The 26,590-nt window shown below is 49.2% G+C and overlaps 13 protein-coding genes across 13 annotated transcripts; 6 read left to right on the forward strand and 7 right to left on the reverse strand.

Moving 5' to 3' along the window:
* Positions 1-293: 293 nt before the first annotated feature.
* On the forward strand, positions 294-2,258 carry N7471_008991 (uncharacterized protein; the record flags this gene model as incomplete). Its single annotated transcript, XM_057281710.1, has 3 exons — positions 294-462; positions 517-759; positions 847-2,258. 3 exons carry the CDS (start codon positions 294-296, stop codon positions 2,256-2,258), a joined length of 1,824 nt encoding a protein of 607 aa, XP_057132593.1.
* Positions 2,259-2,895: 637 nt separating this feature from the next.
* On the forward strand, positions 2,896-3,879 carry N7471_008992 (uncharacterized protein). The gene is made up of 2 exons (XM_057281711.1): positions 2,896-3,245; positions 3,336-3,879. Exons 1-2 carry the CDS (start codon positions 2,925-2,927, stop codon positions 3,726-3,728), a joined length of 714 nt encoding a protein of 237 aa, XP_057132594.1. The 5' UTR covers positions 2,896-2,924; the 3' UTR covers positions 3,729-3,879.
* A 611-nt stretch (positions 3,880-4,490) lies between these two features.
* On the forward strand, positions 4,491-5,767 carry N7471_008993 (uncharacterized protein; the record flags this gene model as incomplete). The annotated part of the gene is made up of 4 exons (XM_057281712.1): positions 4,491-4,588; positions 4,649-5,123; positions 5,195-5,389; positions 5,459-5,767. 4 exons carry the CDS (start codon positions 4,491-4,493, stop codon positions 5,765-5,767), a joined length of 1,077 nt encoding a protein of 358 aa, XP_057132595.1.
* A 500-nt stretch (positions 5,768-6,267) lies between these two features.
* N7471_008994 (uncharacterized protein) lies at positions 6,268-6,612 on the reverse strand (the record flags this gene model as incomplete). The annotated part of the gene is made up of 1 exon (XM_057281713.1): positions 6,268-6,612. One exon carries the CDS (start codon positions 6,610-6,612, stop codon positions 6,268-6,270), a length of 345 nt encoding a protein of 114 aa, XP_057132596.1.
* A 197-nt stretch (positions 6,613-6,809) lies between these two features.
* On the reverse strand, positions 6,810-7,161 carry N7471_008995 (uncharacterized protein; the record flags this gene model as incomplete). The annotated part of the gene is made up of 2 exons (XM_057281714.1): positions 6,810-7,056; positions 7,103-7,161. The coding sequence occupies 2 exons, from the start codon at positions 7,159-7,161 to the stop codon at positions 6,810-6,812; spliced, it is 306 nt and encodes a 101-aa protein (XP_057132597.1).
* A 2,433-nt stretch (positions 7,162-9,594) lies between these two features.
* On the forward strand, positions 9,595-11,291 carry N7471_008996 (Major facilitator superfamily domain general substrate transporter; the record flags this gene model as incomplete). Its single annotated transcript, XM_057281715.1, has 2 exons — positions 9,595-9,946; positions 10,000-11,291. 2 exons carry the CDS (start codon positions 9,595-9,597, stop codon positions 11,289-11,291), a joined length of 1,644 nt encoding a protein of 547 aa, XP_057132598.1.
* A 1,079-nt stretch (positions 11,292-12,370) lies between these two features.
* On the reverse strand, positions 12,371-14,446 carry N7471_008997 (Dyp-type peroxidase; the record flags this gene model as incomplete). The annotated part of the gene is made up of 8 exons (XM_057281716.1): positions 12,371-12,618; positions 12,699-13,061; positions 13,139-13,230; positions 13,291-13,401; positions 13,456-13,545; positions 13,651-14,006; positions 14,085-14,331; positions 14,397-14,446. The coding sequence occupies 8 exons, from the start codon at positions 14,444-14,446 to the stop codon at positions 12,371-12,373; spliced, it is 1,557 nt and encodes a 518-aa protein (XP_057132599.1).
* Positions 14,447-15,615: 1,169 nt separating this feature from the next.
* Positions 15,616-17,952, forward strand: N7471_008998 (galactose oxidase precursor; the record flags this gene model as incomplete). The annotated part of the gene is made up of 1 exon (XM_057281717.1): positions 15,616-17,952. The coding sequence occupies one exon, from the start codon at positions 15,616-15,618 to the stop codon at positions 17,950-17,952; it is 2,337 nt and encodes a 778-aa protein (XP_057132600.1).
* Positions 17,953-18,801: 849 nt separating this feature from the next.
* Positions 18,802-20,649, reverse strand: N7471_008999 (aldehyde dehydrogenase family protein; the record flags this gene model as incomplete). The annotated part of the gene is made up of 8 exons (XM_057281718.1): positions 18,802-19,085; positions 19,149-19,573; positions 19,624-19,839; positions 19,883-19,940; positions 19,988-20,002; positions 20,056-20,157; positions 20,209-20,263; positions 20,350-20,649. 8 exons carry the CDS (start codon positions 20,647-20,649, stop codon positions 18,802-18,804), a joined length of 1,455 nt encoding a protein of 484 aa, XP_057132601.1.
* A 387-nt stretch (positions 20,650-21,036) lies between these two features.
* N7471_009000 (pepsin-like aspartic protease) lies at positions 21,037-22,287 on the forward strand (the record flags this gene model as incomplete). Its single annotated transcript, XM_057281719.1, has 1 exon — positions 21,037-22,287. One exon carries the CDS (start codon positions 21,037-21,039, stop codon positions 22,285-22,287), a length of 1,251 nt encoding a protein of 416 aa, XP_057132602.1.
* Positions 22,288-22,398: 111 nt separating this feature from the next.
* Positions 22,399-23,639, reverse strand: N7471_009001 (uncharacterized protein; the record flags this gene model as incomplete). The annotated part of the gene is made up of 2 exons (XM_057281720.1): positions 22,399-23,320; positions 23,371-23,639. 2 exons carry the CDS (start codon positions 23,637-23,639, stop codon positions 22,399-22,401), a joined length of 1,191 nt encoding a protein of 396 aa, XP_057132603.1.
* Positions 23,640-23,824: 185 nt separating this feature from the next.
* Positions 23,825-24,325, reverse strand: N7471_009002 (uncharacterized protein; the record flags this gene model as incomplete). Its single annotated transcript, XM_057281721.1, has 1 exon — positions 23,825-24,325. One exon carries the CDS (start codon positions 24,323-24,325, stop codon positions 23,825-23,827), a length of 501 nt encoding a protein of 166 aa, XP_057132604.1.
* A 500-nt stretch (positions 24,326-24,825) lies between these two features.
* N7471_009003 (MDR family MFS transporter) lies at positions 24,826-26,439 on the reverse strand (the record flags this gene model as incomplete). The annotated part of the gene is made up of 1 exon (XM_057281722.1): positions 24,826-26,439. The coding sequence occupies one exon, from the start codon at positions 26,437-26,439 to the stop codon at positions 24,826-24,828; it is 1,614 nt and encodes a 537-aa protein (XP_057132605.1).
* Positions 26,440-26,590: the final 151 nt, after the last annotated feature.

The following is a 26,590-nucleotide window of genomic DNA, read 5'->3' on the forward strand; positions in this document are numbered from 1 at the left end:
AATAGAAAGCCTTCCCGACCTGCTTGTGGCTTTAATCCTTGGGGCAATCGATTTTTTTTAAGAGAAACCGAAAAAGAAAGCAAGGCCTAAAATGACCTTATATGAGATGTATATGTAGAATGTTTATAGAAAATGAAGATATTCCCAAATGGGTGCAGACCCTGCCGATCCGATGACATCATCGGCAATGTTGACTGTTGGGGGCTTCCGCCCGCATCCGTGTCGGAGGACCTGGGTACCTGGGTCTCTAAATTTGTGGATTCCTTGGAGGAATTCCAACAACCTTCTTCCCCATGCTATCCTATATATCTGCTGCCTTCCAGTCCCCGTCGCCGGACGAAGGCGTACAGCAGCGATCTCCACGGTATGCCGGCGAAGATACCACCCCAACGAGCCGGCGGGAGATCCTAGGATGGTACTCGTATGGGATAGCAGCTGAAGTGTTCGCGGTCTGTGGTGTAGGTTCGTGAAGTCATATTTCCAATCAAAAAAGAATCAAAAAACTTATCGTACCAGGTTCTTTCCTACCCCTCACCTTGGAACAATTAGCCCGGGAGCGCGGCACCCTACAAACGAGCCGCCTTCCCTGTGTCGGACCATCCGCAGGGAACAGCACAAATGTTACCGAAAATGGCCAATGTGTGGTCCCGGTCTTTGGTCTAGAGATCAACACAGCCAGCTTCGCCATGTACACCTTCTCGCTGGCAGTACTTATCCAGGCGCTGACACTGATATCGTTCAGCGCGCTGGCCGATTATGGTATGGTTGCAGAACGCCGGACTGAGAATGTATAGTGCGAAAGAAAGGACATGAGTTAACGTCAGCTTTGTGCGATTGGATGTTTAGAGAACAACCGCAAGACATTGCTTATGGTATTCGGATTCGCCGGTGCGCTCGCCAGCATGTTGTTTGTATTCATTGCGCCGCCCGTCTTTATTCTCGGATCGATATTGGTCGTCGTCGGTGTGACCTGTCTCGGTTCGTCCTTCGTTGTGCTGAACTCTTACCTGCCTGTGCTCGTCGCCAATGACCCATCTCTGCAAGATGGGAAGGCGGATGATGGCGCGGAAATGTCGAACTTTGATAGAGACGGAGGTAATTCGGGATGGAACGCTTGGGGTAACGATGATGCCGACGATGATAGCTTAGATGGACTTCAGCCATCGGGCCAGCCACAGAGTTCCCTAGAAGGTGGAATGGGACCCAAGCCCCTGCCCTCGTCCTCACCGGAGCTGCAGCTATCCACCAAAATCTCCTCCAGGGGTATCGGTCTTGGATACTGTGCAGCGGTGTTTGTGCAAATCATCAGCATCATCATGCTGATCACATTATCCAAGACCTCACTTGCAAAAGTGTCTGCCACTCTTCCCATGCGCTTCGTATTACTCCTGGTCGGCATCTGGTGGGGCGCATTCACATTGGTCACTCGTAATTTGCTCAAAACACGACCAGGGCCTCGATTGGATACAGTCTCCACTAAAGGCGCGGGAAGATGGCGAGCCTGGCTGCGACTGGTCGGTTTTGCCTGGAAATCACTATGGGAGACCGTCAAAGTAGTCAGCAAACTGCGCGAAGTCCTCATCTTCCTCGTAGCATGGTTCTTACTCTCCGATGCAATGGCCACTGTATCCGGAACGGCCATCCTATTTGCGCGCACGGAACTCAAGCTGAGCACGCCACTGATTGGACTTCTCTCCATCACTGCCACGGTGTCTGGCATGACGGGTGCCTTCCTATGGCCACACGTGTCTCGGTATTTCGGCCTGCAGCCGAATCACACCATAATTTTGTGCATTGCGCTGTTTGAGTTGATCCCACTCTACGGGTTGCTCGCTTACATCCCCTTCATCAAAAACTGGGGTGTGTTCGGGTTACAACAGCCGTGGGAGATTTTCCCACTAGCCGTCGTTCACGGGGTAGTATCTGGCGGGCTAGCGTCATACTGCCGATCCTTCTTCGGACTCTTAATTCCCCCCGGTAGTGAGGCTGCGTTTTACGCTCTTTATGCTGCTACGGACAAGGGGAGTTCATTTATTGGACCAGCTATTGTGGGCATTCTTGTTGATGCGACCGGTCAAATCCGGAGTGGATTTTTCTTCATGGCGATTCTCATCCTTCTGCCTATCCCCCTCGTGTGGCTTGTTAACGCTGACAAGGGCCGGCGTGAAGGTTTGGCTATGGCTGAAACCCTGGGCAAGTCACATGGTGGGCCCGCAGAGTATGCTCAGGAGGCCGAAGGGCTTCTTGCTCGTGAGTAGACTAGTAGTCTACTAGACTACGGAGTACTCCGTACTAGACTGCATATACTAGACTGCATAGTAGAACATATGAGATATTTATGGCATCTAAATTATGAATATATATGGAGTTGGGAAGGGAAAGTGAGACTTGGAAAGAAGGTTTTCACCAAGCCTTCCGCATGCGGAGACTTGATTGGTCAGAAATCTAAGGGTCCACGGGTATTTTAACTGTTTTTCACATCTTTGAAAAGTTGTCTCAAGTTCAGGGTCCAAAATAGAAAAATAGATCAAAGACACGGCAGGGTCTATTCCACAGATTCCACAGTTTGCCTCTTTAAGTCAAGCCTTTTAGTAGGCAGTGCGGATATACCATGTGGGGATGAGCTTTTAATGTCCAATCAAACGTATCCATTTGAAAAGAAATCCTTGGTAACTCAACTCTCTACCAATGGAAACAGGTGAAATCGTCTAGCGTGGTCTAGCGTGGCCGTCAAGTGGGTCAATACCGATACCCTCGGTGCTTGGTTTGTTGGTGCCTAGAAAAAGGGACCCTTCTTGCGGAGGACCCTTGTTCGAATTCGGAGCCCGCGGAATTATGCTAGTTTAAAGGCGAATGAATGAAACATGGCCACCGGGGCCAAAGGCAGCAATAATATAAAGATTCACATCACTGTGAAAAAAAAAATGACAAAACCTGAGCGTTCTTTCACACTTTCATCCACCACAATTTTCATCATGCTCACTAGTGCTGTGTTTGCCTCTCTATTTGTACTAGCCAGTGCACAGTCATGGAAGCGGGGTCCATTTATCGAGGCCGTCACAGACTGCTCCCAGTTCCCATCATACAATAATGACACGAAAATGGCCGGGCCCTGGACACTCAAGGTCGATAGCTGCTACAATGCAACCGCGACTGCGGGGTTATGCAGCATCGAGGGCTTCGAGACTGGAAGTGACATCACACGACAACGAGAAGACACACCGAATACGATCGAGCATGGATTTGTAAGTTCTTACCCTAGGAATGGACTTTGTCCATCCACGAATCAACCTAAACACCAGTACAGAAGAACCAGTTTATTAACAGAGATATAGCTCACGATCGTAAGCGACAACAACAATATCAAAACCCAACTCCGCTGCAACGGCCTCCTAAACACAATCGAAGCAAACGTCCTCTCCGGCCCCGGCGCCGGCTCCCTGAACTGGCATGCCGTCGGGATAGACCACCACCCCAGCACAGGGCGACTGGTCTGGGGCAAACCCTACTCCGAGCCTGTACAGGCATACAGACGCTACCACCATGGTGTAGCCGCTGACGGCCTCTTCCTCGGATCGAACAATGAGACGAATTGGAGTGTGCACTCTGCTGGGCGGGATGTGAGCTTTACGGATATGAAGCCGTATTGGGTTATGCGATTGATGATTCCCGAGACGAAGATTCGGGAGAATGAGTTCAGGACATCCATTCGGATTGATGGCAGCTGACTTTGCTTTCCTTTGCGCTCATTATATGGGTGTGGCTCTTGTGTTTCCTGTTATTATACCCCCGTGCATGCATACTGGTGGTTGTGCTACGTCTATTTTGTACAATACCCTAGCAAATGTTCCTCAACGCTTCCCATTTTCATGGCATAAATTGACAGGTGTAAAAGTGTAGCAATTTGTAAGACAACAAGAAATGATCAAGTGCATCTCCGGTATCGATAGACATATCCATATATGAACCGTTTACAACAACAGAGAACCATGCCCTCGAGAAAGACCAATATTCACCTATACTCAGATATAGTGTCTTAGAAGTATGCCATCGTTTGTCCCAATGCATTACAGCACTGGAAACAAGATCTCCCCGACCGCACACAAAGCAACAGGTCCTGGGTGGAAACTTTTCATAGTGTCCTGGCTAGTGCCTACCCAAATAGCTAGTCCTATCCACCAAATCCCGCTATTTAAATCCATATCCTTTGGAACTCTAAGTGCAACGCGTAGAGCCGCAGTTCAAGGCTCTTTCATACTGGAGAACATCAACATTCGGAATATCTTCGGTGTTTTTCAAGCCTTTATCGACAATGTCTCTGGATTTCCATGTACACCTGGGTTGTAATGTCTTTGGTCTTGTCCCGCGGAAAATTTCTTATCACATGAATTACCTATACCGTAAACAAGCCTTGCTAAAAATGGAAATATCTTGGCGCCTAAAATACAAAAGAGGGCCATACCCATAGCATTCTTTCCCTCCCCCGACATATGGGACGATTTACGATGTATAGACCTACCACGAGAAATGAATGGTGGTTTTGTGGCCAACTTTTCGCGCAGGCCATTCTAAGCTTCGCGATTGCAATGTACGTTTGTTATTCAGCTCAAGTGCGTCTTTATGAAATCTTGCTCTAATAACAAACCAGATACATTCTCGTTGAATGGCAATCATGGGTCACACCACGTATAACCCAACTCACCATTTCCTACACGGTCCCAATCGGTCTAGGAATCCTTATATTCGCTGTTCTATTCACGCTCATCCTTTCGCTGGATGCAATTCATCACCAAAACAGCCCACTTCTCCTCGCCATCTGCGTCTGCAATTCCTGCACCTTGATCTTCTCCATTATGCGGTACAGGTCGATGCGCCACATAACGAACAAGCTTTATGCGCATCGTTATAACTTCCCAACTCTGGTGGATAAATCTAGGAATGTCTGGCCTCGCATTCAGCCAGCCGAATTCATTCTACCAGTGATCGTGGGTCTCAGCAATATGAGCTTGTGGCTCTGTGCATATTTCTTGCGCAAAGAGTTTTCATGGACCATCTACAAGAGTGTTCATGGCAGTAATAATCATGGCAGTCTCAAAACCAGGAAGCGCTACAGGGCATATGAGGTAATATGGCTTCCAAATCCTTCGTTGAGGGGAATCCTTAATCTCTCATCTTGCTAACCCTATCGATGTAGATATACATCGTCCTCATCAAGCTCATTTTTTTCTTCTTGACCGGCTTCATTATCCAATACAACCTGATCGACGTTCACTTCGACGAGCCCGAGTATAGCCTAACCATGGCTGTAATACCGGCTGCGTTTATTGTGATTATGCTCGGTATTTACTTCGTGAAACACGAGAGAACATACCCCATGATCCCTATCCTAGTGAGTTCTTTTCAAAACCTTATTCAGATCCTCGAGCTATACGAAGGACTGACACCGTGATCCAAAAAGGTATGCTACCTAGGCATGATCGCGTACCTCATCAGCCGCATAGTCATTCTATGCGGACATAAACGCCGCGCACATACCGCTGGAAAGGACATGATGCTACTATTTGCGATTGCAGCTTTAGTATCGACTGTGTCCACATTCCTTTGCGCCATTGTCTGCGTGCTTAATTTCAATAACGGTTTAATGGTGCTCGACAGATGGAGAAGAAACGTCGCGCGAGAGTCGTCCCTGTTTCGGAGTGGCTATCGCCGTGCGGATTTTGAACTACCGCCGTATCCACATGCACGGCAGGGAATATTGCTTGAATGAACGACATACTCCCGAGGCCCTTCCTTTAATTGATGATAGCAAATGAGCAAAGATTGTTATGGACCGAATTCAAAGCTTTTTTTCCAAACCTAGCTGTTATGGACGGATCGAGAAACGAAGCGTGAGTGTCTATGGGGGAAACTATTTCCGAAATCTACTCTATGAAAGTTGAACGTCTCGTAAATCCGGATTTTATTCCTTTGCTCTTCATCGAGCCACCTTCTTCGACGAACCCAGAGAAGCGAGAGCATGTTTGATGCTCGAAGTCGTGACTTGAACTAAACTCGTCCCACGAACAGATTGCTATCTTGTCGATATCTAATCCGGTTTTTTCGGGTAGACGGTCACAAAAGGGGTTGTGCGTCGTTGATGTCCGGCGCGAGTTAGGGGTTCCCTTACATTTCTGAACCGGCAAACCTCCCAATGTTGGTTGTTGCTGTGATTTTTAGGATTGAACGCTTACTAGTAGGCTCCCCTGAACCTTCTTTAGGGTATTATGTCTATACTTTTCTAACGAATGAGCGGATGTTGCGATGAGTATAGTAGGGCCGGGTGAACTTATCATCCTGGATGTAGTCCAGGTGTTCATGTTGTTTCCATTTCAGAATGCCTTCTCCCCGGAAGTATCTGGGATAGTCTTTGCGGACTGTGGGTCCAAAGTCCATCAGCGTGTGCAACTCAGCCTCGGTCAGCTTCCCATCCTTTCCCCGTTTGTTCCTGAGGATCACAGGTAACTGATCACTACTCTTCCATCCACTGTATCGGCGTGGAGTGTTGGGATCAGCCAACTCGCGAATGTACGCGGCTAACGGACGTCCCAGTTCCTTTCGATCAAGAACATCCATAATGGGCTTTTCTCAGCTATTGCGTTAGGGCGGAATTTCAGTTTCTTCAGCCTTGGAAGTAAGTCTGGTTCAAAGGGGCTAGCTGGTCGCTTAGGAACCTTGTATAGGATGAGCAATGGCTGGGGTCGTGATGACCCCGACTGCTGAGGTTGGAGCTTGCTTGTTGGCTTTGGAAGGTGGGTTGGGGATGGTTCGGGTTATTGGTCGAGGTATGTTTGGCTAGGTCGGGATGAACCTGACTTTAGTTGGGACGAGTTCTTGTTCGTTCGGGATCCTTTCTGGGGAGTGGCCGGGGCCGTGCGGTTCAGCCCCTGGGAGGGCGTTGGGATGGTTTTGCCGGTTCGTCCCGTTTTAGGAGCTTTATCGCTTCCTCGTTCCTTCAAAGCGTGCATCTCCCCTCGTAGCCGCTTTGCTTCCTCTTTCCAGTCGATAGTATCTTCGATTCTAAATACCTTTTCGAGTTATGTTAATCCATGGTGTTATCCCTAACGAACATTGAGTGCGGAAAATCGTGTTCGAAGGAAATTGGCGACTCTCCTTCGACTCCATGCTTTGGCCATTAACCCCATGGTCCAGGAGTAGTGTGCTTAAATACTTCGAACCACCATGTGTTGCTTATAGCCGTGATCGAGTTGTTCGATCGTCTGCAAGACTCGTTTTCCGTACTGGGCTTTATCAAGGTCTGGAGCCCATGGTGGACACAAAGCACCGGTCATAGGCAGGTGCTGAGATTTGGCACTGCTAAAAACGGTAGAATGTTAATATAGTATCCAAGAAAAAGAAGATTGGGGACTGACCTGATGGTCTATTAACCAATTGTCTTAAAATCGTATAGGGGCCCATATATATCAGATAGCCCGTTATAGAGCAGACAAAACCTCCTAATAACCTGGTTTGTGTTGGGCACCAGGAATGATCTTATATACAGCCTAGGCTTTGTGATATGGTGCGAAAAGCTGTTTACCATCATCCACAGAAGATATCTGGGACGCCCGAAAAGCTCTTGGACAGGGCTTGGTCAATGAATCGGGGTTGGAGATATCGAGGGCGTGGGTGTCATGTTGAGGATTTCTCTTCGAGGATGTCAAGGGCTGCGAGTAACTCCGTGAGTGGGGGCTGTCAGGACAGTCACATCAGACGGCACACCGAAATGGCCGGCACAGTGCCAAGAGTTTGGAGAGTTTGAGAAGGAGTGAGACGCGCCAAGTTGTCAAAGGCCGAAAGCGCCGACCCGATGATCGGTTGAGGAACTCGGCGTGTCTTTTAGGCAACCCGTAATCTGTCCTAGATAATGATGTGCGCTACGAGTGGGCGAGATTGAGGCTCCACCTTCGTGCAGGTGTTCTTGAGCCTGACGTTGCCCATGATGCGAGATGATCACCGGTAAGGGTAATCACGCCATGTGGGACATAGATCAGTGCAATCTCGTGTGTTTGAATCACCAGGACATAGAGAGAGGTCCTGTCATGGAGGGTCAAGAGAGAGTCCAAGGGGTTGGAGGAATGATGTTGTTGCCCATCGTGCCTTCCCTATCCCCTGTTGGAAGCCTTAGGCAGCGGAGGCAAAGTCCTGAATCAACTCAACCTATTCAGGGTTCACAACTGTCATTTAGTGTCCATCAATCATCATTTCTCTATACCATACAGCTATCCAATTCAGCCTATTCGCAGAACTTGCCAGAAACCCTGCCATGGGAGCTGTTACGTGCCAGATCAATGAACAAGAAAGAGTGCATTCAAACTAGAAAGCAAAGATGGGGAGAAGGAGAGAGAGAGCAAGTGGTAGATCCAGAGGATTAAATAGCAGAAGCTAACCCATAGTACAAACAAACCCCTTTCCCAATTAGGAATAGTAGCACTTCGAAGAACAAAGGAAACAAAGCAAACAAACGTTCTCTAGCATGTGATAACATGCAAATCATGACAGGGATATTCCTGGACAAAAAACTACAAAACTATGTATGCATCTACACCGGTATTACCCGTGAAAGCCCACTTGGTTTGGATCACCAAACGGGTATGATTGGCCACAAGACCGGAGATACTCCTCGGGAGATGCCCAAATCGAAAGGATTGAAGATTCAATATTCCGTATAAGGGAGTCGGCTGTTATAAGCGATAAGCGTGGATAGCCTCTTGGCGATCGAGGTGTAGCAAATTTTAAGTTGAAAGTGTGACACATATCCCTATCCAAATCAAGATTAACAGACTAAGCACCCTAGCAAGCGCAAGAAACCCCAGATTCTGCCCCAGATATCATTGGAGAGGAAAAACGGTTCCAACATCGGATGTCGGAATCCGGGGAGGTCGCCAAATTACCCGTTTGGAAAGTCAACAGGCCGGCCCGAAACACCGTGATCTATTCACCTAATATATTCTTTGCTCCAATGAGAGACATAGTCTTGACCGAGGCCTAGACTCTATTGTGACCGCTTTCTGCCCAAAATGTATGTGCGGCCAATTTGCCGTTACAGAAAGGGAATAGCTTCATTTTAGACATTCCGGGGGTTAGCGCTAACCGGCCACGTCCAATCAGATCGAATTCTCAGATTCCCCAAATCTCGCTTCCCCAGACACTAACCAACAACCACCACTGGCGGCTGAATTGATTCTTGGAATTCCCACCTGTCGCTATTTCTTCCTACCGATAGGTGTAGGTTTCAGCACACCATCACGTCCGACATTCCAGAGTTGGCCTAGACGCGCTGACAAGGACATTGTACTCTCCAGACCTGACTCTCCACACTCTACCCAACACCACAATTAGCCTAAATACCACATGGGCTGATCGCTGTCTGGGGATCCGGCAGCGAATTTTCCGTTCTTTCTCCACAACCTCAGATGCGCTAATGCAGAGTGGACGACCCTAATACTAGTATGTCGCGAGAATTAACGTATATAGACGACCGTTCCCCCCTCCTCTGGTCTGAGACTCAGTGGGATCCTGTATTACAACTACTCAGCATCAGTCCCTTTATTCACCATGGCGGCCACTGTTGATTCTGTGCTCGCGGTGGAAAAGACTGCCGCCAACCATGTCGAAGATACACTAGGCCAAGGCGCCATCACCGAGGCCAGACAGGCTACCGACGACGAGCACTCGCAGACGCTGATGCAGGCCCTGCGTGAGAACCGCAAGGCTGTTATGTGGTCTGTTTTGATCTCCATGTCCATTATTATGGAGGGATACGATACCATCCTGATGGGCAACTTCTTCGCCTACCCCACGTTCAATCAAAAGTATGGACAGGATTATGGTGGTGATATCGGATGGCAGGTATCTGCACCTTGGCAGACGGGCCTGAACATGGCCAGTACGGTTGGATGTATCTTCGGTGAGTTCTCTTGTCGATTGCCACCCCCCGGACAAGGCCTGACATGATCACAGGTGGTATCTTGAACGGATACTGTGCGTCCAAGTACGGTTATCGAATCGTCATGGTCGTCGCCCTTGGATTCCTCACTGCCTTGATCTTCATCACATTCTTCGCCAACTCCGCAGCAGTCCTCCTGACTGGCCAGGTCCTTTGCGGACTCTCATGGGGGGTGTTCGCGACCATCGGACCAGCCTATGCATCAGAAGTATGCCCCACCGTGCTGCGCGGCTACCTCACCATCTACGTCAACCTGTGCTGGGCCATCGGCCAGCTAATCGCTTCCGGTGTCCTGTACGGACTCGTCGACCGAAAGGATCAATGGGGCTACCGTATCCCCTTCGGCCTGCAGTGGATCTGGCCCGTTCCTTTGATGGTCATCTGCTGGCTCGCACCCGAGAGTCCCTGGTGGCTCGTCCGCCACGATCGCCTGGAAGACGCAAAGCGCAGCATCCGCCGACTGGGCGGCAGCAAGACCGAAGACCAGATCAACGGACAACTCGCAATGATGGTGCACACGATCAAGCTCGAATCCGAGATCGAAGCCGGCACCACCTACTACGACTGCTTCAAGGGAGTTGACCTGCGCCGCACGGAGATCTGCTGCATGGCTTTCGTCGGCCAGATTCTGTCCGGTAGTACATTCGCCTACTCACCTACCTATTTCTTCACCCAAGCCGGCCTGCCCGTAAATCGCTCCTTCCAGCTCGGCGTCGGATGCACCGCCATTGCCTTCGTGGGTACCTGTTTCTCCTGGTGGCTGATCACTGGATTCGGCCGCCGCACGCTGTACGTCTGGGGCCAGGGCATCCTCTGTGCAACCCTCTTCCTGATCGGTATCCTGGACGTGTCCTCATCCGCGAACGGCATTATGTGGGCGCAGGCCGGACTCTGCTTCTTCTGGCTCTTAACATATTCCCTGACCGTCGGCCCGATCGCATACGCCATTGTCTCAGAGACATCGTCTGTGCGTCTGCGCCCGCTGACAGTGTGCATCGCGCGCACAGCATACCAGATCATCAACGTGGTGTCACAGGTGCTAGAGCCATACTTCATGAACCCAACAGCGTGGAACGCGTCGGGTAAGACGGGATTCTTCTGGGGTGCGACTGCACTCGTTGCCTTCGTGTGGGCATTCTTCCGTCTTCCCGAGGCCAAGGGCCGCACCTACGCAGAGCTGGATATCCTGTTTGCCAGCAAGATCAAGGCGAGCAAGTTCGCGTCGGCTGTTGTCGATCCCTATGCGGTTCTGCCTGCTGAGTCGCAGGAGGGTCTTGTGCGTGAGAAGACGCAGGATACTAATTAGTGAATAATTAATAAAGAATGGGAACACTACCCCGGCGGTTGTGTATGATGCCATGTGTGAATTGACTTAGCATGTTTCAGCAAATATTGAATTTAATGACCGGTCGATTTCCAAGTATTTTTATACAATTGAATTACTATATTATGTTATTAAAAAGAATTGTTAATCTTTTTTGGTTTAATACCGGTGGGTAAAATACGAATGCGGTATTTAATTCTTACTACCAGGCAACTAAGATAACACCGATACGGATCGGTATCGGGGCCAGTATCAAAATCCGCCGGTCGCACCCCACCAAAAGAAAGGTCCAGATTTCAACTTCATTTTCACCCACCTTCCTGTACTCTGTTCGGTCCCAAATTGGCAAGCACCCTTGTACATCATCAGAATAGGACTTCGTGAATTCTCAGACCGATCAGAGCACGGAATTTCAGGTATTGCTGAAGCCCAAATACCTGAACCTGCCCCACTCTCCGGGAGCCAATCAGACCACCCCAAATCCACGTACGTACCTGGCAGGTAGTTATGTGGTCGGGAATAGAGTTAGGTGACCCGTTACGGCCAAACTATAGTTACTCTTCTTGTCCCTCTTGACTGCGCGAGGTCACCAATAAAATTCGGAAATATCTTGGAAGTGTTATCGAAGGTGAGATGATCTAAAACTCACAGCCTATCAAAGAAAATAGACTGATTATCAACGCAGGAAAACATAATTCTTCCCTCTCTCTGGTATCTCAAATATATAGATACAAAGACACGAGGATATATCCTGAAAACTACCTCTTGCACTGTTGTTTGATTAATACAGCCTCAGGCGTTCTAGGCAAGGAAGAGCAGTTAAATAATATTGAGGACTTCCAAGGATTTCAGAGATTCTATGAACACAGTTATTGGCTATTGCAAGTGTTTGCGAGTATTGGCTCTCGGCCGTCACTGTGAGACTCGTCGCGACAAGGCACAATAAATTGGCGCATGAGTTTCAGTGCATAAGTTTCCAATAGAAACGTAAAAATATCATTCCTAAAAACAAACGTATCCGATATGTGCTTTTCACCGTAACGGAAAGGGGAATGTTACAGTTACTCCTCCGAGAGCTTGGTCTTCAATGCCTCGATAGACGGGGTGAAGAAATATTCACCGCCTCGCTGATCAGTCCATGAAACGAATTTGAGTGGGAGCTTGCAGGGACGTTCATCGTCAGGCTTATCGTAAATACTGACATAACCCTCCGGATGGTCTGGTCGATTTCTCTGGCTAATGATAGGATCAACACCAGGGCCTCCTTCGATACCCGTGTTGGGAGCAAAGGTTCTGTTGCTTGCCCAGCCTGAAATAAAAAGGAAAAGGAACACTATTAGTTGACCTTGTCTTGCTGGGAGGTTGTGAAGTGGGGAAGGAAAGTCTTACGGGCCATCAGCTGGTTGAATCCATTGCGAATGTCACTCTGGTAACAGAGGAAGTAGATGCCGCGCTTCTTTTTCGTCTCGTGCGCCTCTTCAACTTCATCGACTTCGGGTCCAAACGTGATACTACGACGAAGGATAATGTTGGTGTTTGTCACCTTGTGGTTGGCGGAAACTTCTTCAGCGTCCATGTCATCCGGATGATCGTTTCCTACATAAAGGTCTGCCCTAGGACGCATCTTGCGAATGTGAGCTGCGAAGGGACACTTTGTGTTCTTCCGCTGAGTATGTCCTTTCTTAAAGTCAAAGTTGTTTGCAAAGACATATTCTGGCTTAGTGCCATCAGGGTCGAGCTCAACCGGGGAGCCTTCGAATGATCAGGTCTGTTAGTCCCTCGCTGCCGATACATAAAATCGCATAGACGGAGAAATATAATTCACATACCATTCTTCCATCTTCCCATCAAATAAGCTGCAAGCTTCTCACCCGTACCATCGTCAAAGGATGGTATTGTCCGGGAACTCTCTCTCACGTACCTGGACAGATATGTAAGCCCTGTGGTTTAGCTCATCGAGATGAATGTGATAATATCATACTTGTGGAACTCCGGGACCTTTTCCTCGATTTCACGGAAAACAAGAAAACTGCCTTCTGTGGCCCAGCGTGGTTGATTCGCTTTCTCACCATCAAGACCAGTGAATATCAAACTTTAAACCCCATCAGCAAATGACGTTGTCAAAAGATAGTTGATTCTTTCTTACCCTGGGGGAATACTCCTCTGTTCACCTTTTCCGGGCTCGGGGTCGAGGCCCCTGATCTGAGGCTGAGATATTTCATCCTCGAATCCAAAGCTGAGCGAGTGGTTAAAAGTTAGATATGAGGCGCACTTCAGTCCCTTTGGGGAAAATGGGAGAGAAAAAAATGAGAAGGAGAAACCAAGACTGGAGAATACTGACTGTTCTTTGCCATGGAGACTAACCGTGCCACCCTGGGCTTTCTCGGCTTTCCCATCAGCATTTCGGAGGTTACCCTCCTTCCGAAAAGCGATCGCAACACTGGCCGACGCCGTGCCGACATTGAAGCCGGTTTCAAGCTCCTTTATCTTCTCTTCCAGCTTGTCTTTGGTCTGAGCGGTGACAATAAACAGCCCATCGACTCTCCAGTCATCATTATCTCCACGATAGTCTTCGGGAGGTTTGTACTCAGGAGCCAAAAGGTGGGGATCATCGGGGCCTTCAAAGACCATGTCCTTATACATGCCCCTGATGTGCAATTCATCGTCAAGCCTATCATTCCGGCGTTGCATAACTAACTGCAATTTCCACGTTAGTATTACCGCGGGTGAGGAGAAAGGTATTGAGTCGGTTTTGATGGGGAGCTGATTTCTCACCTTTTCAATACCCTTGTAGCTGAAGGAAATGTTCACAGCCTCGAAGGGTTTGCGCTGCTCTGGAGGAGTGTCCGTCCTCGGCTTGCCCGGTGTGGCTTGAGGGAGGTCGTCCGTCTCCACGAAATATGCCTTGCATTTCGCACCGGTGGTGATCTTGTCGGCAAAGCTTCTGAGATGTGTCTTGAATGCATCCGTCTCCCTAATCTTGAAGAACAGGAACGTTTCGTAGTACTTTGGCAGACGGGGCCTGAGTGCACCCATTGTCAGCATTCACGTCTAGGGTTCGAAGTTATAATCTCGATATCTACTTACCAAATGCTACCCTGAATGTTTTCAATGTTAATCTTCGTTTCCTTATGCATTTCGACGATGAATCTCAGGACAAAAGAGTTTTGGTTAAACTGCCAAGTCCAATTGTCCAAGAAGCACTTTCGATATCTGAATAGGATGAATGGCTTCTTATAGGGATTCCACCCACCATGCCGTGATTGACGACCAGCTTCACCACCAATCAGTTACCTCTGTTTCTAATAGCTGAAACTTGCAGGAGTTCAAGTCACGAAAATGACATCATAATACATGACAAGATATGTAAAGACGGGACAATCATAGGCGAGTTTAACAGCTTTGTTATTACGAGTTGTTTAGTGGAAGTGATGATCTCTATCGCAAGGTCCTGATTTCCTAATAATTGGTTTTCCGAAGTCATCAGCTGGTCAATCATTCGCCCCAGTGCTACAGACATGTCATCCACTTTCCCTAGCCGATACATACTATGTTTAATAGTCGGTGCAGGAATCCTTCACAGCTGGAGTTGAAGTGGAGACCGTAGTGGAGCAGGCTCCGCATGGGCCTCAGCGAAGATCCTGGGATATCACCGACCACTGCACCCATTTTCATCCCTATGGCTCGAAACAGATGTCATAATCCGGGCAATAAGAGTATGAAATCGCGTTGCTCCGGCCATCGTCGCCCGATATATGGAGGGAGTCTATGATGTTGCAAATATCAGCCTGAGACCTACCACGTTTCTGGAGGCTGCGGGCCGGGACATCCCGCGACAGGAGGGGGCCACGTCAGGAAGGGGTCACATCTACGATAGTGCGAACTCTGATCGGCAAATTGGTTCGCTGGGACGGGCGAAGAGTCTGTGATCTGCACCGCGAACTAAAATATATGGAGATATATGGAGACAGAAGCGGATTTGATGGATCACGGCCCTTTCTTGGCAGCTACGCCCCCGAGGACGATCGATGTGGATAGAGATAGTAGCCAGAAATCGATGATGTCGTTGGGCCAGTTCACCTTCGCAGCGGCACAGATGAACAGGTGGCTGACTGGATGCGAGTTTCAGCTCGGATGGGGCCCTGTCCTGTGCAATTGCCTAGTGTCGTCACAATGCCGTTTGTCCGTGCTGGGAAATCACCCATGCTGGATCTGATATTTCCTCTTCAGCCCTCCCCGGGAATATTTTCTGTCTGTCTGTCTTCTCCAGACACCAGCGAACCCCAATAGTCACTTATCTTCAACGATGAAGCTCCAATGGGCCTCCGGCCTCCTTCTCGGAGCCGTCGTCAATTACGTTGACGCCTCTGCCGCTTCCCATCTTCCGCCCAATTTTTCTACGGATTCGAGTGATGTCGTTGTTCCCACGTACGGTGCCATTGACCCCGAGAAATACTGCTGGCAAGCAAAGCCTCGGGGTGGCAGCCGCCTCGACCGAACCAACTTCGCCGTGGAGTGCTCTAGTCAGGAAAATGATGACAATCAATGCAAGAATGTGTTGGACGGCCAGGTCCACACGTACTGGCGCAGCGAATCCAGCAATAAAACCCAAAATAACTGGATCATTATCGACCTTGGCTCGGAGCAAAAAGTGAACGGTCTCAGCATGCTGCCTCTCATGGACAAGGATGCTCGTGGACAGGTTGCCAAGCACGAGGTTTATCTCAGCAACGATAAACGCGATTGGAAAAGAGTCGCCTACGGGCTCTGGGGATGGAACAAGAGCTTGAAGCTCGCTGTCTTCGAACCCGAAGTTGCCAAATACGTGAAGCTCATTGCGAAGGGTGAAGCGCCTCTCGGCAAATCTCCCGATACCAAGTACCCGGAAACGTGGACCAGCATTGTCGACATCGCCATCTACGCCGTCGACTTCATTATCCCCCGGGACCCATCCCGAGGTACCTGGGGCCCAACACTCGACTTGCCCATTGTCCCCGTAGCTGGGGCCCATACTGCAGTTAACCGTGTGAACAACGGCGATATCATCCTCTGGTCTGCCTGGGCTGACAATCAATTCTTTGCTTCCCCTGGTGGCGAAACCTTCACAACTACCTGGGATCCTATCAAGGAGGATATTTTCCAGGCTAGTGTTGCCAACAATGAGCACGATATGTTCTGTCCTGGAATCTCCATGGACTTCGACGGACGAATTGTCGTGTCTGGTGGAGCCGACTCGGACAAGACCAGCATCTTCAACGGCACTGGCTGGGAGCGCGGTGAGAGCATGGCGCTCCACCGTGGATACCATTCCACTACTACCCTCTCCGATGGACGGATCTTTGCCATTGGTGGTTCGTGGAGCGGAGGGCCGAATAACCCCAAGGACGGCGAGCTCTACGATCCCTGGACGCGAACCTGGAAGAGGCTCTACAACCTCCAGCGTGAGATCATCGAAACTGATGACAGACCGCTCCGGGCCGATAATCACGCATGGCTGTTCGGCTGGAAGAACGGCAGTGTTTTCCATGCCGGTCCCAGCAACAAGATGCACTGGTTCAACACTCGCACAAAGGGAGGTAGTTATGTGCCTGCCGGTTATCGCCTTGACGACCAACACTCAATGTCTGGGAACAACGTCATGTTCGATGCCGTTCAGGGTAAGATTCTCACCTTCGGAGGCCAGGAGCGCTACGACGGATCTTTCGGTACCAGAAATGCCCACATCATCACCATCAGCGAGCCCTACAAGAAGCCCAAGGTGCAGGTGGCCGGTTTGAATGGAAGTAAGAGCGAGAACAACCCTGGCGGCATGTTTTATCAGCGTGTCTTCCATACCTCTGTTGTTCTCCCTGATGGATCTGTCTTCATCGCTGGTGGCGAGATCTGGGGCCAACCCTTCAATGAAGCTGAAAGGGATATCCAATTGACCCCGGAAATTTACTACCCGGACAGAGACATTTTCGCTCCCCTACAGAGGAACAACGTCGTTCGTGTCTACCACAGTCTCTCGATTCTCCTCCCTGACGCTACCGTGCTCAACGGAGGTGGCGGTCTTTGTGGTAACTGCACCGTGAACCACTACGACGCTCAGATCTTCCGGCCCCCATACCTATACAACAAAGACGGAACGCCAGCGACCCAGCCTAAGACCCCCTCCGTGAAGAACAGAAGCGGCAAGGTCACCGTGGGCAAAACACTTCGTTTCTTCGCTGACGCTGATATCAAGAGCGCATCTCTGGTCCGTCTCGGCACTGTCTCGCACACTGTCAACACCGACCAGAGACGCGTGCCCCTGGATAAATACAAGTGTGAAGATCCCGAGGACGGTTACAAATACTGCGAGGCCCAGATCTATCCGGACCCCGGCGTTGTTCTCCCCGGATACTACATGCTTTTCGTCATGAACTCCGCTGGCGTTCCTAGCAAGGCTGCGACCGTCAAAGTTGAGTTGGATTTCCCCTTGGGCCATTTCACCGAAGAGGATTACCTCATTGATGAGAAAGATGAAGAAGTGGAACACAAGAAAGACTGCGATATGGACGTTGCTGGTGGTAAGCAAGTCCAGGGAATGGTAGCTATGATATTTGCGGCTGCTCGCAAATTCTGGAACCCACCGCAGTCGACTCTCGTGACTCAGGGTTAAGAAATTTCTGATATCTTGGGTTGAGCATGCTGTATATGTGGTGCTTGCTTCGCGTCGCCGGCTCCCATAATATCCATTTTGTTCTGAACACGCATATTTTAAGTACTATTTATGCGTCAACCACCAGTGCATAGTATGATAGCATGGAGAATGTACCATTCAGAATGAGTAGAGGAACAACCGAGACAATGTGCTATGATGATGTAGACATTTGGGCGGATCAAAATTTAATCGCCGGCGACGCTATTCACTATGCTAAGCAATGCAAGAAGCGTACGGCAGGCTTGATTTACGGTGATTTTGGTAGAATATTGTGTTGAGATGGTGTTTTGCGTTGACCAGAGCGCCGCTGCCGTAAGTTGATCTATCTTTCGTATTGGCGGACTCCCCTGTAAATCTCGCTGTCCGTTGGTGTCTTTTTATTTGAATATTCTCCCGAAAAACACTGCAATTATTTCTTGCCAATACCAACAGCGTCCACAGGGTAAGATGAGGATCAGAAAATGGAGAAATTTATACAGCGCTCAATACGGACACTCCTTAAGAGGCAACGACAGGCCTCACCTCTCCATCAAACCCAAACCAAGCATTTGCAACGTCACCGCCGAGTCCTTTATTATTGCCTTTCCGGGTATCAATCCACCAGCCCGTAAATGGCCCCACGAGAGCTTATCCGTCCTTCTCCTGTTCCTCCCCAATGGTGCCATCCGAGTCTCCAATACTCGGAGACTCGAAATTCGATTTGGTGAGGTTCAACCCCATTTCTGCTGCGCGCTTCTCCAGATCGGCCCTCATTATACTTGAGAGTGGATACATGATCTCCTTCATCCCATCCCCAGAGTTTCATACCTACTTATATCGGACGATCGACTTAACCTGACAGTACTCGACCAGACCCATCAACCCATACTCAACACCCATCCCACTCTCCTTATGACCAGAAAATGGCACACGCGGATCAGGCCGACTAGGTCCATTGATAAAAACAGTCCCAACATCTAGTTGACTCGCAATTCTCTGCGCAGTATGAACGGAACCACACCACACGCTCGCACTCAGCCCCGTCGGTGTACCATTGACAGCTGCTATCACAGAATCTTCGTTTGAAAATGGCACACACGGGATTATAGGGCCTTGGCCGTCAGCGATACAGTTCACACAAATAGTAAACGAGGTCAAGTCAACATTTGACTCACCAAATTGCTCCTCCATGACCAGAGATGACTCGGCTGGCGGATCATCAACGATCATAGGCCAAAGGAAAAAGCCCGAGTCCAGGGACTGCCGGGCAAGATCGTTTCGTCCGCCCTCTGGTTCATCAAGAGCAAATATGTATCCATGCTCCCGACACTCCTCAATCAACCCCTTCAGCTTCACGAATTGCATTTCGTTCTGCACCGGGCCCATCACCGGACCTCCACCGGATCCACACCCCACAGAAATAGACTTTGTGAATTCGACGAGAGCTTTTAGAAAATCATCATAGATATCCTTGTGAATATAGAGACGTTTTGTCGCAATGCACGATTGGCCAGAATTCCACCATGCACCCATGGCGACTTCCGGGATAATTTTGTCGATTTCCACGTCTGGCATTATGATCGATGAGTCGTTTCCGCCTCTAGTTCTGTTAGCTATGTTTCATGCTTTCTGGATGAGTGAGTGACAGACAGCTCAAGTGTGACTTTCTTCATCGTTTTTGCTGCTGCTTCCATCACCTTCTTCCCAGTTGCCGTGGAGCCTGTGAATGAGATTTGTTGGATTCCCGGATGATTGACGAGATGTGGGCCTAAAGTGCCGTCGTCGGCGACAACTTGGAGAACTCCGGGAGGGAAGATAGATTGGGCTAATTCAATGAATTTCAGGGCTGTGTATGGGGTGAATGGCCTGTTTTGTTAGGCATGTTTAGTCTGAGGTGAGGGATTCCTACGATGGCTTGATAATGACGCAGTTTCCTACTGCAAGAGCAGGCGCGATTTTTCCGAATGCTTTTCGGAGTTAGATGGTATTATTTCACTCGGTGGAACGTATTTACATAGCATGATCGGGTCTGTAGAGCTGTGTGAGTCGACATGTAAATGCAGCGGGAGAGATGAGTCTCACAATTCCAAGGGCAGATCGCAGCTACAACGCCTCGAGCGTCATAATGAACAGTCACAACTTTGTCATCGTCCTCGAACACCTGGTGAGGAAGTGTATGCGATCCTGGAAAGGTCAACTTGGGGCACCCTTTAGTCCAAGGGCACCAGATATTACCTGGATAACGAAGCCAAAGAGGTGACCAGTGGACCTCAACCTGTGCAATACCTTCCTGAATTGGAATTAGTCTCGAGGAACAATAAACACCAGCTTTAATAGGCCACTGATTTTCTTTTGCTGGAATCAAGGTAATCTAACCGTTCGTCCAGTTTCTGCTTGGAGTAAAGCCGTGAATTGTGGAGCCAACTCCAAGAAAGCATCGGCGAATTGATCCAACAGCCTGACGCGTGCACTATACTCCAAGCTCGACCAGGCCGGGAAGGCCTTTCTGGAGGCATCAACTGCATCGTTGATATCCTCTACTGTTGCAACTGGAGCATTCCACAAGGGCTTGCCCGTAGTTGGGTCCACACCGCGATGAACCTTGCTGGATCCCCGAGGCTTGCCATCTATGATGTTGTGAAAAACATCGAACGATAGTTCGGATGATCCAGCCATAGTGATATTTGTCTAGAATCCGGAGCATCATGGTTCCGATGGCTCGACGCATTCATATAGTTGGCAATGGCACCGCGACCCTCAACATCGGCGAGTTTCGGGGGGTTCGGTGAACTCGTATCGGCAACCAAACTACCCAATCAAGGAGGGATGTTATCAATTGCATACCTCTAAACATATGATCTAGTAGGAAACATCGCTCATTGGACAGTATTTTGAAAAGAAATTAAAAACGTCCCATGTAATCTAAGCCTTGTGTGAGCCACGAGGGTGACGGGAACATATCGCCATCGGTTCTTGCACTATAAGTAGCAATGAAAAGAACATTAAAATGAGGCAAAAATATATACAGTCTTGAGTCATCTTCTAACTATATCTCGCTTCAAAATGAAAGTACCTGTTCATCTTTCACTGGGGATCCTGTCCCTACTCCTTGCAAGCACTGTGCTTGGCAGCAAAACGAAGAAGCATGCAAAAGCGACAACTACAAAAGTCTCAGTCCCCATGCAATCAAGCCACCTAGGCCCTCTCTTCAACATAACAATTGGCACACCGCCACAGCCCTTGACCGTCCTAAGTGACTGGACGTGGATGTCGCTTTTCGCACGTTCTGCAAACTGCGTGGGATCATATAATATTGCAAAGTGCATCCCATCAGGCCAAGAATACTTCAATGAGAAAAAGTCCACAACATTCATTACGACCAATCTTTCCGCCACTGGATGGGAAGGGACTAGCTTCCTACCCGGATACGAATTCGCCGTGACCTACAATCGGGACAAAGTCTGCATCGGGGACGTCTGTGACAACGGTGTTATTTTCCAACTTTCTGATTTCGATCTTGTCATTGACGAGGTGGTTCCATTTGGTGGCATATTTGGACTCTCTCCTGTGTTTCCTTCCGAAAATATAACATCCTATCCGGCTTCATATCAGGCTTACCTTGGGGGTCAGCTGGGTCCGCAAGTGGGATTCCATTCTTGCGCGGCATTGACCTCTAAAACCACATGCGGAGGAGGTGATATGCAGACTGTGTTTGGTGGCACGGCGGATAGGGAAGTTTTTGATCCCGCCGACGTTGTTCGTTTCGATGTGAACGTAGGGAGCTGCCTCTTTGAGAGTTCTCCGCTGAATGTCACTCCTTCTCGAAACAATTTCTGGGCGATTGAGTGGACAGGAATGTGGATTGGATCGGAGAAAGTGGAACTCAACCAGGAGACGGTACTCATCGGATGCGCCGATGGGAAACCTAGAGCTGTGTTTGATGAAGGTTCGGAGGGATATGGTGCTCCGGTTCCACTGAATGCACTTGCTAGCCTCCTGATTACGACAAATGCGACGGAGTCTGGTACAGGTTCAGAGGTATCATACCAGTTGTCAACAGTCGACAATCTTGAAAGGCTTCCGACTCTCACTTATGAGTTCCAAGGAAAGCAGAATTACACTATCTCACCCAGGACGTATGTGAGTTGCTCCGGTGAAAGCTGCACACTAAATATCAAGGCATGGGATTTTTACTCGAATGGCCCCATGGCACTTTTTGGACAAACTTTCCTCGAGACTCTTTACGTGATCTTGGACTTTGAAAGTCTTCAAGTGGGACTGGCACCTTTGAAACAGGGCTTACTAGCTTCGTGAGAATTAGGAGCTGTGCATGTAGCGCGAACTGGAAAGTGTGTTTCTGTATTGTATGATTGATATTCATGCAAGTGCTTCAGACACTAGAGAGAGAACTAGATAATAGAATATTTAAATTTTGACCAACTTAACGTAGATGAACGAGCACGCCACCTTCTCATTCCGATGCTCCCTGAGGAAGGTCTGTTTAGTCAAAGAGCTCCAAGCATCCAAGAAGTTATTTTGAACCACCGGATCATTCACTCCCGCGACATGCAATGCTTTAACGAAATAGCCGGAGATAACAGCCATCATCCAGTTCACCACGTTGTTGGTATAATCAATGCTTGCCCTGGCCCCATCAGAGCCAGGCTGCGTGGCAACAAGAGTCTCGTATGCAGGGTGGACAATTTCTTCTTCGAATAGATGCTCCACTGTCCAGAGATCTTGAAGATTTTCGAGCGAGTTCTCAACATCCTCCAACGTCCGATCGTACGTTGGAACTCGGAATGCCTTGGCCACTTCGGGCGGAATCTGGCCCTCCATCACAAGGCTTATCATGGCTTGTCGACAAGAGTCCACTAAACCGGGGTAATTAGGATTCCCTGTTGATGACTGGCCCACCAAAGATAGAACCAGAGTTCCATGCGATCGAAATTCCTCGGCTCTTAGATGGAGAAATTTGCACAGATCTTTGTCGGCTTGCTCTTTGAGCAGAGTCTGTTCCTCGTTTGATTCAGACCCTTCCTTCCCATCAGACACAGTAAGAGTCGGATAGCGTTCCAAGTGATGAAGCGTAGCCAGGGAGAATCCTAAATAGACAGAGTGTGTAGGAACGACCCTTTTGTAGAAGCTCTGCGCTACCATGGAGGTGAAAATCTTTGGACCGGGTCTAGTGGTTGGGAACCACTGGGTGTTATTTATCGTGTTTGCCACCGTGGTGAAGTCGTTCCCGACGCGATCGGTGAAAATTAGATTCACTTCGTCGCCAGTAGTGTCGGCGACTGGCCTTTGGAAATAATTTGTACTCAAGATACGCTGAAATGGCTCGATCCTTTTTCAAAATCAGTAACCCGGTGATAGAAGCTGTTTCACTGGACTTACGAGTTTACGCCTTGGGCGCATCCGTATTCTACCACTGAAAATACCCTTGGATTTGCGCCTTGTATTAAACTTGAATCAAATAATGGCAAAGCTCTCTGCATCGCGGCATACTGCAGATCTGAATTCTTGTTGTAAAATCCACCACCCTGCATAGGCACATCGTTGTCCAAAACCTCCAGACATTTCACCGAACAATCCGATGGATTTGCCACGGGGCGTAAGCCAATGGATTCTTTGAAAGCAATGGATAGCTCTTGAGGTAAAGACATGGTGATCTGATGGTGCGTAGGTGGCTGGGCATACATGTAGGTTTTCCGGGGATATCAGCTTGTATTTATATTCGGAGGGTTTCTACGCCAGTTCTCGACAATAGCAACTAAGATCACCAAAACTAAAATGAAACGAAAGAAATGTGCTGCAATTTCAAGTGGACACCATTTCGCGGATGATCAGCTCATAGGTGAATTGTGGAAAGTACAGCGGCCAGGAAACTCATCCATGCCGGCAAATCAGCAACAAAAACCCGAATACGATGAATGTCGATCCACCGCTGCAAATCCTTTGTGCTTTTTCCTTGAGACCGATTCTCCATAATATCGCGAATTGGATACGCGATAAGAGGCACGAACAAAAAGTGACAAGCAGTGAAGCCCAGGCCAGCCCAGTACCATCGCGAAGATCGGAGACGGTCCAGTACCGGACGATCAGTCAGCAGATTGCCGACCGTAGTGGAGATCGTGAGGGTGTTGAGACCGGCAACGATAAAGACACCCTGTTCGAAGAAGCGACGAAAGTAACTCGGGAGGATCGTCTCAGTTTCGGACTTGTGCTCTGAGCGCAGGAAGCCAGACAGATACCAGTGCTCATCCCAAGCAAAGAGTAGCGCTGATGTGGTGGTGAGAAGCGGGGCAACACGGAGGAGCTTGAGCGGGTCGAAGAAAAGCCCCGAAGCCATTTTGTTTCCGGCCTTATTCAATCTGAAATTCGGAGATGGTAATCCTGCGTGAATGGAGATTGCGGTATTCGGACTGGGAGTTGGCTGAATGAAGAGAAGAGAGGTTGAAAAGGTGCTACAAACAAGTGATGGCTGGAACGGGCCGGAACGGGCCGAACAAAACCCACCGAAACCCACCGAATCGATGCCGAAGTCCGAACTCTGGGGTGTTCAGTATTTATCAAGTACGGAATAGGCAGTCCGCCAGTCGGAAGGGATTGGTCTTACCGATCGTAATACGATGAAGATCGAGGAGAAATAATGTACTCAATTCGTATGGATGAAAAGAGGATAGAGAAGAAATGGAGAGAGAGAGAGAGAGAGAATAGGAAGCAAAATTTAACTATCTACTAACTAGCAAACAGGATCTGGCCCCATTGATGCCTGAGAGATCAAGCACCCAACAATTGGCCCCTACCGCCTCCAACCCGAGTCTCAGCCTCATTACAATCGAAATGGTCCTAAGCTTTTGATGCGGGTTGCTTTTCATCGCGCTCGTTGTTCTCCGTCATTCCAAACTCTGTGTTTAGCTCATCCCGGAGATGCAGTCCCTTGATCAAAAATGCCAAGGGGAAGCCGATTCCTGCAAATGGGAGTGCCACATACCAAATTAAGCGCAAACTGTCCACATAAACACGTATGATATCCATTTTGAGCGGCGAGCCATTGTAAGAGCGAATGAATGTGACAGTAGCATGTTCATAAGCTCCGCCGTTAACCATGAGTACTCTGGTAGCCGCATCGGGAATGGAGGCGACGAGATTGTTTACGTGTGAATTGAATATCGCCGAAGGGATAGCAGTACCCCATACAGACCCGAAGCTTCGCAGGAACGTCCACGTCGCTGTAGCCCTGGCCACTTCAGACTCGGGCAAGGCCGCGAGGATAGCCGGTAGACAACTGGTAAAAATAAAGCCGGCGCCAACTCCAAACAAAATCTGGAAGCCAATCCAGTCGCCCGCGGTCGAATGCTCATCAAGAAGACTGAAGAGTCCACATGCGATGGTCATCAGACCGAAGCCCAAGAAATGGAAAATGCGATAGTGGCCAGTGACGGTGATTAGAACTCCAGCCGCCACCCCAAATGGTGCGGTTGTTGTTGCGATTGGCAAGAGCATGATCCCTGATCGTGTGGGCGAAGCCTCTAGTACAGCTTGAAAATAGACCGGTAAGAAGTAGCACGCCCAGTACAGAATTATTCCATGCAAGAAGCTCAACAGGTATGTCGTGGCAGACGTGCGATTCGTGAATAGAGAAATCGGCATGGTGGCCTCCTTCACAGCCGGAGAAGCTTCATAAACCAAGAATCCAGCAAGACCGGCCAAGCCTAAAACCAATGGGACGATCGTGCGCCATGAAGACCAGGCATGCACAGTTCCACCCCAGGTTAGAGCCAGTAGAACGGATATCACGGCAAGGATAAGAATGGTATTGCCCAGATAGTCTACTCGCTTCAAGCGATCGATTATTGTACCTTCTCGGCGATAATTCAGACGTAGGAATGGAATCAAAAGTGCGAGAGCGGCACCCGACAAGGGAAGATTAATGTAGAATATCCAGCGCCAGGTGGTATGTTGAGACAAAGCGCCGCCGACAATGGGACCGACGACCGATCCAATTGCCCACATTGAGCCGATTATTCCAACATACTTTCCTCGTTCGCGGAGTGAGACAAGATCACAGACCACAATCTCAACCATGACATTGATGCCGCCTCCGCCAATGCCCTGAACGGTTCGTCCTCCTATCATCATCGCGGTGCTATTCGCACCACCAGCGATACCACTACCAAGAGCAAACAGAGCAACGGAAAGAAGTGTGAGGTCCCGCCGGCCGAAGATGTCAGCGGTCTGTCCGAAAAGCGGCTGGACGGCCGTCGAGGCGAGAAGGTAGGAAGTAATTGTCCAGACATAGAGAGCTTCCGAGTTGAGTGCTGCAGCGATAGTGGGCAGCGCGGTCGCGATGATGGCTGTATCGAGAGCTGCCAAAAATGTAGCCATACATAGAGCCGAGAAGATGGCCACAAAGCGCCAGCCTTTCTTGGGGCTGGAATCGGTGATGTCTGGCTCGGCCATGATGAAATGATGCAATGCCGAAATCTCCCCGTAAGAGAGAGAAAGTGGCATGGGCCAATATTTAGACACGAGAGTGAGTCGTATGAGAAAATAAGATCGGATGTGGAATCGGGCCGACGCATTCGGTGGATTATTTTGGCTGGCGAGACAA

The sequence above is a fragment of the Penicillium samsonianum genome (genome assembly GCF_028829775.1).
Source record: "Penicillium samsonianum strain IBT 33392 chromosome Unknown utg000005l_segment0_segment0, whole genome shotgun sequence".
NCBI classification, from domain to species: domain Eukaryota; kingdom Fungi; phylum Ascomycota; class Eurotiomycetes; order Eurotiales; family Aspergillaceae; genus Penicillium; species Penicillium samsonianum.